This window comes from Nilaparvata lugens, chromosome 3 (assembly GCF_014356525.2).
Source record: "Nilaparvata lugens isolate BPH chromosome 3, ASM1435652v1, whole genome shotgun sequence".
Lineage (NCBI taxonomy): Eukaryota > Metazoa > Arthropoda > Insecta > Hemiptera > Delphacidae > Nilaparvata > Nilaparvata lugens.
In genome coordinates this window covers 22,809,043-22,824,316 of record NC_052506.1, presented here as the reverse complement: position 1 = coordinate 22,824,316, position 15,274 = coordinate 22,809,043, and the positions used below count along the sequence as shown (strand labels likewise).

The window sequence follows — 15,274 nt, the reverse complement described above, 5'->3', positions numbered from 1 at the left end:
CTGCACACCAAAGCACTGTACACTCTAATAACAGGAACACTACAGTATATCTGAACTCTCTACACTGCCTACACACAAATCCCAGAATCTTGAAAGCTTTATTCACGACATGATCAATATGAACATCAAATCTAAAAGCTTCATCAAAAATGATGCCAAGATCTTTTGTTGTTTCAAATACTTATTATCTATGAAACATGGGTCGGTTTTCTGGAGTAACTAACTACATAACATTTTTTAATATTCAATTTGAGCTTATCAGAATGACACCATTGAGCCAGATTATTTATATATTTCTTCAGAGTAGCTTTGTCATTTGCATATTTTATATGTCTGATTATTTTTACATCATCTGCATTAAGTAATATTCTGGACTCTATTGACTGGGGCAAATCATTTATTAGAAGAAGAAACAGAAGAGGTCCTAGGTTTGATCCCTGGGGAACTCCTGCTGTACATATATACTGTTTGGATTTATGAAACCTCAACTGAACATATTGCTGACGATTACATAGATAGCTGGCCATGAATTTTACTGCTTTGATAGAGAAGCCGAACTTACTATAAAGTTTTTCCAAAAGTATGTCATGATCAACAGTATCGAATGCCTTGGATAGGTCCGTGTAGACAACGTCCATGCGACCACCATCAGCGAGCACGGAATGTACCTCATGGCTGAATTGCAGCAGATTGGAAACAGTCGAGCGACCAGGCATAAAACCATGCTGAGCTTCAGCTATTCCAGACCTGGTGAGCCAGAAAATCCGACCGTGCAACAATACTTCAAAAAGCTTTGCTATCACATTGATGAACGAGTTAGGACGATAATTCTCAACATTTTCTCTACTGCCAGTCTTGAATATTGGAGTCACACGAGCAATCTTCAAAGCATCTGGAAAGGTTGATGTTTTAATAGCCAAGTTGAAAATATATAACAAAGGTTCAGCTAAAATTTCACTGCAAGAATCCGCGAAGGCTGAGCAAATTTGGTCTGGATTTGAGAATTTGTGAGAGAAGTTTTTAAGGATTCTACTATCTGAGACGTCAGATGATCGTCCTAAAATACCATTTATACACTTCCATTTCTTCCTGATATTGTTTTTTGAATCATTGAAGCTTTTTATTATATAAGTTCGTTTAGCAAGTGTGATATCTTTATTGAGTTTGTTCCTATAAACTTGATAATCATTTTTGTACACAGTATTCGTAGGGTTGCTTTTGGAACGCCTGAATAAGATATCTCTTATTTTAAGCTTATTATATAGTTCATATGTCATCCAATTATTTTTAAAATCATTGGAATGATTGGTTTTAATACGAATAATTTTCTCAGATTGTTTTGTTGCACTATCAAAATTTAATTTAATCATTTCATATACCAAATTGGGAGAGGAAAGTAATTGACAACTATTCCATTCACTTTTTTTTTAATAAAGATATACGTTTTTTCTTATCTATGATAGTTTTGAATACTTTTTGGTCATGATTGGGTTTCGATTGTGGGTTGCAATGAATTTTGCAACCAATGATATAATGATCGGATATCTTTACATTGATGACTCCGGTATGAGCAATAAAATTACTATTTAGACATAGGAATAAATTATCAATACAAGTTTAAGTGAGCAAACTTTGTCTGAGCTCTTCTCTTGTGACAGCAGAAATACCTTTTTTGCAACCATAAGAAAAAAGCATTGATTCATATAACTGTACAAATTGATCATTGGATTTAAGAATATCTAGGTTCGCATCACCGATAATGATAAGATTAGCTGTATTATCAACCTCAAGAATTAACTGCTCTAGATCAGTAATGAAATTATCTTTATGAAAACTGTGTGGTCTATACAAACTTATTATATTAAGAGTCAGGTTATTAACATTGAAATTCAGCATAATATATTCTAGATTTTCTGAACTGAAATTGACAGATACTTCCTTGAAATGAATATTTTTTTTATAAAAGCAACAAGGCCATGATAAAATCTGCTTGGAGCACACTTGTATACAGCTTTATAACAATTTATTTGAAAAAGGCTACTTAGGTCAGGATCAATATTGATTTCTGTTAACAAAATAATATCGATATTCACATTATAGATAGCTACAGTAAGTTTGTCAAAATTCTGTTGCAATGATCTAATATTAAGGTAAATAATTTTGAACGGATAACTAATCTGTTGAGCTAACAAGGAAGGGGCGCTCTTATCAGCAAGCCAGCTATCGATTGTCGGAAACGTTTCGCATGGCAAAACCATCTCCTCAATTTGAAAATCATTGTCAATCATGATTGTAGTTGTTGACTAATTAAAAGGGGATTGTAATTATAATTTTGAGTTTACCTGGGATAGTATGTTCATGCATTACAGAGAATAGGGTGATAATACACATTAAATAAAAAGAGATTTGAAATAGCAGATAACAGGAATAAGAAAACAAATTATGTAACTACAAAGCACTATGAGTACAAATATCTTTAAATAATTTTGTCTAGGTCTGATTCGCATTTAATACAAATTACTTGTGCCTGAGGTTCCTTTCTCACAAGAATTCTACCCTGAGAGGTCCATACAAACTTATAACCAAGAGATCTTGCCTTATTCCTAGTTTGCATGAACAATCTTTTATTAAAAGCTGTGAGATTTTCATTAAAGAATGTTGATTTATCTGACGGGTTTCCTAGAATTTTGTTAGTTAGTTTTGCTGCACGGCCTTTAGTAAGCCATTCAGCACGAACCAATTTCAAAACAAACTGCACAATCAACACAGGAGCATTTTCTGATGAATTTGCGGTGGATTTTCGGACAGGTAGTCTATGAGTAGCACTCACATCACTTTCTCTAAAGTTCAAGTCTATTCTCTCAGCTATGTGTTTCAAATCCTTGAGCGGAGACCTATGAGTTGCATCAAGACAGTGAATTTCCAAGTTATTTTTTCTACCATATTGTTCAAGTTCATTAATCTGCATACTAAGATCGTTAATGATAATATCCTTAGCGCTAATTTGTTTGTTCAGTTTGGCAATCTCACTAGTCAAGCTTTTATTTTCGGTACGTAGCACTTTTATCTCATTGAGAAGTTCATCATATTTAGAGGAGATGAACACCTGACTCGCCTGTACAGAATTAACAGTCGTTTCAATACTTGCTAATTTAGTGTTCAAAGAATGGAGTATTGTACGAAATTCCGGATTATTAATATTATCTCTAGGGGTTTCATTACCTGGAGATGCAATCCCTGTTGCCCCTTTCGAGTTTTTACACACATGGAAACAACGCCATTTCTTTTGCTCGTTCTCTGACATACAATGATATGTAGATTCTTTGAGACTGCACCCAAAATGAAATTTATTATTACACCCAAAACAAGTAATGACATCACCTGATGCTGGCAGAGAACTGTTGCAATAATAACACTGCGCCATCACAATTAATGAATAATAATTTAAATGAAAGTTTTGAACTTGAAGGTTAGGATGATGAAACAAGAAAATTTTGTTATCTGAGTTCTGCTGTGATATCGACATCCACTCGCCTTGAATGACTGATTACGACTGATGATTATGACTATCTCTTTGTTTTCAAACAGACAGTCCAAGTAGTCCTGAAATACAATGTAGTTCATTGTACATATCATTTGTTTCCATCAGGTAGAACAGACTGTCTGTGTCCTGATAGAGCAGTTGCAGCCTCTCTTCATATATTGGCTTAATCACATCATAATGGAATTGGTACATCAGGGTCTTGCTGATGTCCAGCACTGATAGTCCAATATAGATGGGCTTGTTGAGCTCAACTTTATCTTTATGCAGGGTGACAGCACATATGTTCTCTCCAAAGATGATGCGATCTTTGTAGGTTGGACAAGCAATCAGTTTCTTGAGATGTTTCTCTTCATTGACTAGCTCAATGCTCATCCTCTTACATACATTCTCCATTGTTTTCCCAAACACTGCATTGTTCATTAGTTTAAAAAAGTTCTTTCCATATAGGTAAAAAATCACCTTACTTTACTTTTGGCGATGCAATTTCAGCAACCCCCACTCCTCCCCCTATCACGTGACCTTGGCTCCACCCATCACTGTTCTTAGCCTGGATGATGTCATGTTTAAATCAGGATCTAAACGTCTCATGACAACTCTGAACAATTGAGAACATTATGTCTGTCATTTCCGTATGCTCAAGCAGGCCATTCAGCATGGATTGAAGATCACCAAAGTTCATAGAGGTGTAAAGTTTAACCAGAAGGAGTTCCTGGAACCATACATCATGTTGAACACTGAACTTTGCCATGAAGAGTCTGGAACACAATGATAGCTCTCATCACTAAGACCTCCCTTATATTATATCCAATCAGTCCCCCACTATGCTCAATGTCATTGAATTAAATTTTATTTATTTTCGATTATTTCTTATTTTATTTTTTTCTAAGTTTTTTTCTTTTTTTGACCTTGAGACGGTTTTTTGGTATGGGATGGCCTTGTAAATAAAATGGGAATTCTGCGCCAGACTTCCCATTTTTATTCTACTAAGGACATACTTTGCCTATGTTCAATCAATTATAAATTATGGAATCCTGGCCTGGGGTGGAGCGTCCTTGTTCACTTTGAGAGCTGTCGGAATTGCACAGCGAGCAATCATAGAGACTTGCTTTAACCAGGATAGTTGCTATCCAACAGAACTGGCCTATCAAGAATTTCAGGTCCAACAGCTATACATAAAATCACTTTTAATTTTCATCCGAAGTAATAAAAATGCAATATTTAATCCTCTTATCCATCCCTATCAAACACGAAATATGAATATATTTGGAATTCTACAACCCAGATTTGTTAGCAATTGCAATAGATCTAATAGTCATTACATATGCCACATTCTTTATAGAAATATACCCGCCTACATAAAGCAAATAGAACCCCTTAGCCTTAACATATACAAACGAATTTTAAATATGTGGTTATTTGAAACCGGATGTCGCTGATCAGCTCATCTACTCCTCTTACCGATTTTGATACTATGTATATATTTTTCTTTTATTCATCATCATATATATATATCATCAATATATTGCTCATAATTCATCATTGTTCAAGTTCTAAATTTTATCTTGTGTGCCATGTTAAAGCTATATACCATAATAGTTATATTGTACTACTTCAATTCAAAACATATATACTTTCTCCACTAAATTTAATCAACTTTTATTTTTCAAGTTATATTGTAAATATTTATAATTTTCTTTTTAGTACCAAGTTGTTTTTCATTAGAACACTTTCCCCATACACAGACTTGTCTATGTGGGGAAAATTCACAAGTATTTATATTATTTATACATGTTTACTGTATTTGTAATGATTTATGTGAATATACTCAATTTGAATTTGAATTTGGTAATTTATATTTACAATAGCAAAACTATATAAGAATGGGCTTTTATATTACGTAAACTTTGTATCACAAATTGAATAAATTTGTTCCAATGTTTAAGATTATAATTAATTGATTAATAAAAATTAAAATAGGTCTATAACTATCCTTGGTAAAATAAGAATCTTTATGCAAAATTTCAAGTTAATCATTTCAGCATGTATGGGCCAAGCCATTTGAATCGACCGCGCTCACCCACGGCCATCTAGCATGCCACTGCCATCAGCCGCTCTAAGATCGCCTATTTCAATATGTAGATGGCACTGTTCTCCCTCTGGCTTCCCCGCTTTTGCTTCCCAGTTCTCTTCCGTTTTGTAACTGTTTGAGGAAGTGTGTGCTCTGACGCTTCTTGGTTGTTTCTCGTTTTTCAAAGAAGTTAATAAATGTATTACCGCTTCGCTTGTTTGAATTTAAATTACTACCGCGACTAGTTAGAAAAGTCATTGTTAGAGTATTCCGCTAAATATCTAGAGTTGGATCTTCTTTGTGTAATCTCTTCGCCACGACATGTATTCCCCATGTATTTATCATCGCCAGTGCAAGTGAATCCTGATTATCGGAACGTGTTACCGCCTACCAGGACGAGGAGACCACTCTTACAGTCCACTGCGAACCCGCCATACCCCAAACAAGACGCCTTTAAAGGTAACAATTTTATTTTCTGAGCTACTAAGTAACGTGTTTAGACGCCAACCTCATTGGCTCTAACACGAAAACTGGTCCACCGCAGCCAAATGTTGGAGCAAAAGCAACCTACGAACAGTGAAAACGCTCATTTCAATTTTTTCTGAGAGTTCTTTGTGAGTTTTCTTGGAAAATCGTAAATTTTCGATTCGGACGCTTTCGACCGCCATCTTGTATCGAAAACTGAAAACATCGATTAGTGACTTATGATATCAACTATCGAGCTGTTAACTATCGAACTTTTACACCCGGTTCGACATAACCTAAAAAGTTTTGTTTTGGTTTTGAACTTCAGTGCCTAACAGTAAGCTACAAACTTTTACCGCTAACTGTGTGTTTTCTTACCGCTAAACGTAGTGAATTACCGCCTATCCTTTATTAATTGTGAACATTGATCTGCAAACTATTGATTTTGAACAGTGATCTTGAACTATTTCTTATTAAATATGAACTTTTTCGGCCATCAACTTAAACTGTTCTGACCACTAATCTGAGCTTTTTCGATTGTAAATTTCAATCTGGTAACCTATTTTTCTATTTCTGTATGATTATTCATAACAATCATGGCGTCGAATTTTACATTATTGAATAAGCTAAGAAGGTTGCATCAATCGATATCTTCTCTAGCTGATAAGTACAATGAACAAGTACCTATGACTTGTAGCAAATTTTATTTTGGTCTGGATAAAAAATTTGATAAATTAATGAGTGAATATGAGGCAACAGATAAAGAGTCGCTATCTGAGGAAGTTACCTTGGAGTTTGCTGAACTGCAAATCCAATTCCAAACCAGATTTTGATAGTATTAAGCTGGTTGAAACCATTCCTAAACCTGCTGTTACTGCTAATGAACTACCAATTAATAATTTTGTGAAACCTCAGTTGCAGATACCTACATTTTCAGGCGAACCTCATGAATGGAATGTTTTCAAAAATGTTTTTGATGCTGCTGTTCACACCAGTAAAGACTATTCCAGTGAGGCCAAATACCATCTTCTAACTTCATATTTAAGTGGTGACGCTTTGACCTTGGTTCAAAATTACACCAACACTGCTGAATGCTACAAAGCTGCCTATGACAGCTTGCACAAATGATACAACAATATCCGGTATCAAGCATATAGTTTATATAATAAATTCGATACCTTTGTTCCTTCTACTACTCTGGCTGAAACTTTGAAAAAATTTTCTATCGAGCTCAACTCAGCCAAACGATCGCTATTCAACATGAACCTGAACCAAGCTGATTTTTTGATTACCATGATGTGCATTCGCAAATTACCGCTTTCTGTCTGCACGAAATTTGAAGAATCCATACCAGATGATCAAGTTCCCACCTTTGACCGTTTATTGAGTTTTGTGGCTAGTCAAGAAAAATCTCTGGAAGTGACCGCACTAACCCGCAAATATGAACAAGTAATTAGCGCCAGCATTGAATATGCAGATCCCGTTTCTGTTAAAGCTGAACCTAGCACAAGTAATTATCAACAGAGAAAGCAGCCCTTTTCTTCAACTAAAACTGGGTATCCAATCAGTGGTGGCATTTGTGTTCTTTGTTCAGAAGGACATCAATTGTATAGATGCGACATTTTCAAAAGAGAATCCTTATCCAAACGCAATCAAATTGTAAAGCAACACAAAAGGTGCTTTGTTTGCCTAGGGTCTCACCTGAAAGCAAATTGCAACTCAACGATTTGCTGCAAGAACTGCCGCTCTAATCACCATCATACGCTTCTGTGCAATAACGCTAATAATCTTCAATCATTACTTTTTAAAGAACAACGCTCTGAACATCGGTTTGCTGAGCCACACCAAGCACCAAATCAATATGGACGCCCGCATACCGGTACTAGCCGAAACGCTGCGCACCATGCACCTCCTCCTGGTTTCAGCCTGCTACCTGTGCCGACTTTTGCTGCTGCCCCACCACAACCGCCAGTAAGCTCTTATCATGCACCTTCTAGCAGCACACCAAACCTGGCTATCAGCTCTAATCTGCCTCCAAGTCGCCGCCTCCCGCTGCCTCCAACCTGCCGCCTCCCGCCGCTCCGCTCTGCCGCCTCTGCCTTTTGCTGCCTCTGAGTCGCCGCCTCTCATCTGCCGCCTCCCGCCGCTCCACTCTGCCGCCTCCGCCTTTTGCCGCCTCTGAGTCGCCGCCTCCCGCTGCCTCCAACCTGCCGCCTCCCGCCGCTCCGCTCTGCCGCCTCCCGCCGCTCCGCTCTGCCGCCTCCGCCTTTTGCCGCCTCTGAGTCGCCACCTCCCGCTGCCTCCGATCTGCCGCCTCCCGCCACTCCGCTCTGCCGCCTCCGACTCACCGCCTCATTTAGAACAATCTAACAATGTTATTGTAAATAGTTTGGTTTTACCCACATAACCTGTGACTGTCCGCGTCGCTTCGTTATCGCCGCCTTATGTTATCTACTCTGCCGCAACATCCTGATGACCGCACCGCTGTTTGCTGCTTTGACCGCACCTCTGTTGACGCTCAGCTCCACTTCTATGACCGCACCGCAGTTCATGTCTATGCGCATTCCGCAACTTCTGCTGTGCCGCCCCACTTGTCTTCATGTCACGATCTCGTGTTCACACCACATCGCTCTGGACTTCTCCGCTCACTGTATTCAAGACCGCAGACCCGTCACCATCTAGTTATTGCCGACCGCCCTGCCGCAATGTACAGTGTTTGTTGCTGCTTCACCCGATTTAAAAACTGTTCGTTTTTGGGGGGGAGTATGTATGGGACAAGCCATTTGAATCGACCGCGCTCACCCACGGCCATCTAGCATGCCACTGCCATCAGCCGCTCTAAGATCACCTATTTCAATATGTAGATGGCACTGTTCTCCCTCTGGCTTCCCCGCTTTTGCTTCCCAGTTCTCATCCGTTTTGTAACTGTTTGAGGAAGTGTGTGCTCTGACGCTTCTTGGTTGTTTCTCGTTTTTCAAAGAAGTTAATAAATGTATTACCGCTTCGCTTGTTTGAATTTAAATTACTACCACGACTAGTTAGGAAAAGTCATTGTTAGAGTATTCCGCTAAATATCTAGAGTTGGATCTTCTTTGTGTAATCTCTTTGCCACGACATGTATTCCCCATGTATTTATCATCGCCAGTGCAAGTGAATCCTGATTATCGGAACATGTTACCGCCTACCAGGACGAGGAGACCGCTCTTACAGTCCACTGCGAACCCGCCATACCCCAAACAAGACGCCTTTAAAGGTAACAATTTTATTTTTCTGAGCTACTAAGTAACGTGTTTAGACGCCAACCTCATTGGCTCTAACACAGCAGTTCAGACGTGATGATGCATCAAACATTCAATTTGTATCCCATACATGTTGTAAGGAAACAGTCCAGAAAAGGACGACTTTTTGGACTAATAATCAATAGTTTGAATGGTGCCGCCAAGAGTTATATGTTCTTATCTGTGATGATGTCACAAATCGACTTAACCCTTTGTGCTAGTTAATTTAACATGAATGTGGCCCAACAGCTCTCCTGTCCAGTCACACTGGACAGAACCATTTTCCCAATCCACTCGTAATTTAGTAATTTACTGTATTACAATCAAATTCTCTTGTCCAGCATAGCTGGACAAAACTAAAATTATGATATGCTCTCATGTCCAGTAGTGCTGGACAACTGCATTGTTGGATATTTTGCTCTGTATTATATTCTCTATGGTCTCTAATTGTCTGTAAAGAGCTGCAGTCTGTCGGTGAGATAATATGAAACTATTATAAGTAAGCATTGTGGGTATAATGCTTTCATTCCTCACAAACTATAGTGAGGTCCATGTTATAATGGCGGTGGATAAAGATAGAAGAATAGCAATGCCGATTCTCTGCATTAATTAATTATTTTTCTACACTCTCAAAAACATATAATTGGCATCGTTGTTGACCTAGAAAAGGATAGTACCACCGGCTTTGTCGAATGTTCGACAAGGATAGCAAAACCAAAATTGATCAAATACTGTCATTTTAATGTGGACCTCACTATAGTAATAGATTATTGTTAACCTATTAGCTGGGTGAGTTGGAGTGATGGTTTGTTTTTATAGGTTTTTTTAATTTTTGACTTTTGTTCTGAACAAAGCTCAGGCTAGAGCTACCAGAGGACTGTAATTTACTATTCAAATAATCAAATACAAACAAGGGGCAAAATTTAATCTTCAATTTGAGCCAGGTTATTTGTACAGTTAAACTCTGCATTAATGAACAATAAAAAAGAGCAAAAACTCACCAGATTTAATCCAATATTGACTACTTGCCCTTCGAAGCCTTTATTAGGTGTTTTGATCAGGTTCAGGGTGGGATGAAATCTGGGAATAAGACAGGTTCTGGCTTCCGGGCTGTCTTTTCGCGTTCAACTTGCGGGCTATGCACTGTGTTTCGAACAAAGCTCAAACTGGATTCTTTATAAATTCAAATCTGATTCAAATTAATTCAATTCAACACTATTTACGCTGTTATACTCATAATTGACACACATGACACTCAAACAATTATTTACAAGAAATTTCCGATCGAAATTACATGACAAAATACAAATTCGGTCTTGCACAACAACGGGGACGAGACAAGACAGACTGGGGCTTTAACATCGACAAGGCCAAAAACAGCTGGACGGTCTGCGCTGGTGCAAACACAAGCCAGCTATTGGCAGAACTGCAGTCTGGGATTTTGGCACTACAGTTCGAATTCTCTGGCCAGACCATACCCCCGCCTCTGAAAAACTATTTTTCAGCCAAGTTACAAAACTGAAAAAAAAGGAAGGGAAAAATCCAGACATGACAAGAAGAACAAAACACCAACACCAAAAAACAACACAAAAGAAAAAATGCAACAATCACCACAACTATTGAGTTGGGAGTGGATATAATTTTGTTACTAGGTTGAATACGGAAACAACGATTACATTTAAAGACACAAATACAAATAATAGAGCGAGCAGACAGTATCCAGAATTTCTGTCTGATCAAGGACAACAATAACGGAGGTCCAGCATGACAATTCTTCTTGTGATGATAATCAATCAACATTGATACGAAAGTGTCGGATTTTGGTAAGATCATCTGATGACAAGTCTCAAATTCCAGTCCAGCATGAGACAAATGACCGCCGACGCGATTCACACCTCTATCAATGAATGGAGACAGGCGACATAAGCGCATAGAACAATCTTCTCCCTTCTCTAATTGCACAAATTCAGATGAAAAATGTATCTTCTGTACCACTTTACACAGATACCTCTCAGCAACATCGTAATCTGATTCTTCTGATTGGGGTAAGATTCGTAAAAATTTGAGAACAAGAATTACAATTCTCAAAAGACGACCATAATCCAAACAACGACCAATCAATGAATATACTGCATTGCTGTTACAATCAGGAGATTTTGTGACTGTCAACACTGACGGTTTTTTCGCCTCCGGTGGATCCACTATCTCTTCCGTTTCAGTTCAGACAGGCCAATTGCATTCGTCCTCTGCTATCCATGATGGACCTGAGAGCCACAATGGAAAGTTCACAAGCTCAACTGGTGATAAACCTCTAGACAAACAATCAGCAGGATTTTCAATTCCGGCAAAATGCATCCACTCCTGTATACAAGAATCCTGTATTTTTGTGATGCAATTACCAACAAAAGTTTGCCATTTCGCGGATGGAGCATTAATCCAACACAAGGTGACTGTAGAATCAGAGAGTGTGACAATACGAGACACATGACAACATTCACTAATAATAGTGACTACTGAATTCATGAGTTCTGCCAACAAGAGTGCTGCACACAACTCCAAACGAGGTATTGAAACAACTTTAGATGGTGCTACCTTGGACTTTGAACACAATAATACAACTCTTGGCTCCTCGCTCTCCTTCTGCGACTTCACATAGATAACTGCACCATAACCAGACAATGATGCATCACAAAAACCAATCGAACTGATGTGAGATTCCTGAAACAAACCAATGTGACGTGGAACAGCAAATTTCAACAATAGAGGCAACTCTTTTTGACAATTCTCCCAAAGAGTGCAGATAGATTCAGGCGGCTTCTCGTCCTAATTCACTCCTAATTTCCACAGTTTCTGGACAAGGCATTTTAGAAATAATGTAAACGGTGACAAGAGACCAAGTGGATCATAGATACAAGCCATCACTGACAGAATAGAATGCTTAGTAGCGACGACCACACCACTCTTGACTGAAAACTGAAACAGATCAGTACTAGGTTGCCAATTCAATCCCAAGATAGCCAAGGAGTTGTCTGCTTCAAAATCCTTGTACGAAAACGATTTCTCTTCCTCCGAGAATTTCTCCAACATTGATGGTGAATTTGAAGTCCACTTTGTGAGCGAGAAACCTCCTCCCTCAAACAGCTGCTTGGACTGACGATACAGCTCCGCGGCCTCTGACTCTGTGGCGATAGATGTGACTAAGTCGTCCATGAACATGTCTCCTGGTATTCTCGCCTTGGCTGCTGGAAAACGATTTCCATCCTCCTCTACAAGCTGGTGGATGGTGCAAAGCGCCAAATATGGAGAGCTTGAAACACCAAAAAACAACACAATTGAGCTGATAAATTTCGATTGGATCCTCCGGCGAAAAACTCCACAATACACGCTGATAACGATGGCAGGAATCCTCCACTTATATCTGTCGATACATTTGTTTAATGTCGGCAGTTAGTGCGATTGGGAACAAACGAAAATTAACTAACAAAACAAAAATGTCAGTCTGCAATTTGGGACCAGCATGAAGAACCTGGTTCGATGACAAACCACATGATGCTCTGGAACCAGCATCAAATACAATTCGGATGGGCGTGGTAGTGCTGCTTGCTTTCACGATGGCGTGATGCTGTATGTAGTAACCACCTCGGTCTGTCTGATCTGCTACAAACGACATGTGACCCTGACGTAGGTAATCGATCAATATTTCATGATAATATGAAATACGAGTATTGCTGTCAAGCTCTAGCATAGCCTCCTCTAATACAAGGCCGCGGCCTTCAATGTGACAACGTCGCAATCCCCACTCATCAACGGCCGGCCGATAGACTCTCAGAACATCAGCTCTCATAAGAAAACCTCATAGCTCTACTCTCTCAGAGTTATTGGCTTTGTTATTCTACAGTAAATTGCATACCAATCTGATCGGGACAAACATTAGGCCTACTGCCAAGAGGAGAAAATTACATTATTTATTATCAATAACAAACATATTATTAAATTTGAAAAAAATGTTCAGTCTTACCTTAAATTTTTGTCCATACCGTTCTTCACTTCTCCCGTCTGTCACTACACGAGTGTTGACAATTTTCTTTTGTTAGATTTTCTGACAACAAGTGAATCATTTCGCGTTTTGGTGTAATTGTTTATTAGGATGTTTGACATTTTACAAATAACAGCTTCGGCTAATTTCATATATTTTTGTCCACAGTGACAAACATCCTCCAAATTCACATTGAAACTAATATCACTAATAATAGCCAACTTAGATAGCTTACAAAGAATGTTTTTTTGGCTATCCTCTCTTAAGAATTGGCATTCATAAGGTTCAGAAATAAGTGACTGCATGATACCCGTAACATGTCTACCTATCCCTACAACAAAATCTGACGGAACTGACAAGCCACCTCTATCAAGACTTGTAAAATAGTCATCATTGTATTGATTTTTGTCTTTTTTTATCATAGAATTGCAGTTCAAACATATCAAATCTGCGACTAGTTTATAACTAGTATAACCACACACATACACAAAAGCTGAACTGTCGAAACTTTCATCACTATCCAAATAATTATCTTCAAGTATACCATAGAAAAAAGGATTTATTTCAACTTGTGTATTTGCATTTGATGATTCAGGCTGCTCCAAAACTGTGGTTGAAAGGGGCAAATCACCATACTGTGCTGAATGTAAACCAAGGTAGCTCTTAATTCTTAGCTTCTTTTCAGCTTCAAGCACTTGAGTTACTGTTATATTGTAGTTGCCTCCCGTCAGTTGCCGGTATTGCCCAAACCTATTTTCCAAATTATCTGTTTGCAACTTTCCAGTGAGAATATAAGGCACCTGAATTTCAGTCAGTGCATATGTAATTAACTCTTTCATAGCAAATGTTGTGTGAGACAAAGCATTGAATGTATCCAAAGTTAAAAAGCCTAGAGATTGCTGTGCAGCAGTTTCCTTCCACTCGCTTAGCCAATCTAGAAATGAGTCGAGGAAAATAAACCTGTCATCAGTTACATCGGAAAAGGGCATCTTTAGGGGATCTCTTTTAAGAATGAAGGTGAGAGGGCGCTTGATATTGAATATTGACCACCATTTTAAAATTACATCTACAAAGAAAGCAGTTCCTTCTAACTTATTTTTTCTCAATGCTGCAACTGTAATCTGCTTCTTCATTGAATATGTTAATTACCAACTTGACATTCTGCCTTTCAAATGAATTTGGAAAAACAGTTTTGTAATTGAGTTGAGGCGCTGACTTCAGCAACATGTTGCGTTCTGACTCATACAAATCTCTGATGTCTGAGAATTTGACTTCAGTTGTTCCATTTTCTTTTTCTGAAACTTGATTCTCCCCCTCCACTGGATTTAAACTTAGCAAATTATCCCGAACAGGCACTGTAAATGTTTTTTTGGTGTCTTTAAGATTGATCCAATTGTTCCTTATACATTTCAAAATATGCACACTATCAAACAACAAAAAAATGTTGTGTCCATTACCTTCAACATTAAAATAATAGCTTGATGGTGAATTTTTTGTCAGTTCTTTAAACATAATTCTGTTAACACGATTGTTATCACTAATTATACACAGTAACTTTAAACCGCTATCAACAATTTGACTAATTACATTTTTGGCTGTATCAGTTAAAAAAGATCCATTTAATTGCTTCGTGGGGACTAGCCTTACCACTTCTTTAAAGTTTCCAAAACATGAACTGATTAAGAATGTTAGTATAGTTTTAGCGGGTTGAGAAGTATCATTATTAGCAACACCAAAAATACAGCCATTTTTGTAATCAAGACTTTCCTTAATATGAATTTCATCAATTTGAAGAGCAACAATTTTTTTATCACCTTCGAGATCTTTTACAATGTTTTTTAAAAAATTACTGTTCTCATTGTTGTTATTTGGTGAAATATGAA

The 15,274-nt window shown here is 38.0% G+C and overlaps 1 protein-coding gene across 1 annotated transcript; it reads left to right on the top strand.

Annotated features, from left to right (window-relative positions):
* Nucleotides 1–6,824: 6,824 nt before the first annotated feature.
* Nucleotides 6,825–7,205, top strand: LOC120350203. Its single transcript, XM_039422742.1, has one exon. It carries the CDS (start codon nucleotides 6,825–6,827, stop codon nucleotides 7,203–7,205), a length of 381 nt encoding a protein of 126 aa, XP_039278676.1.
* The last annotated feature ends 8,069 nt before the right edge of the window (nucleotides 7,206–15,274 follow it).

What these genes read in the sequence shown, in the direction of transcription:
- LOC120350203 (XM_039422742.1), top strand. Translation starts at nt 6,825, where the DNA reads ATGAGGCAACAGATAAAGAGTCGCTATCTGAGGAAGTTACCTTGGAGT.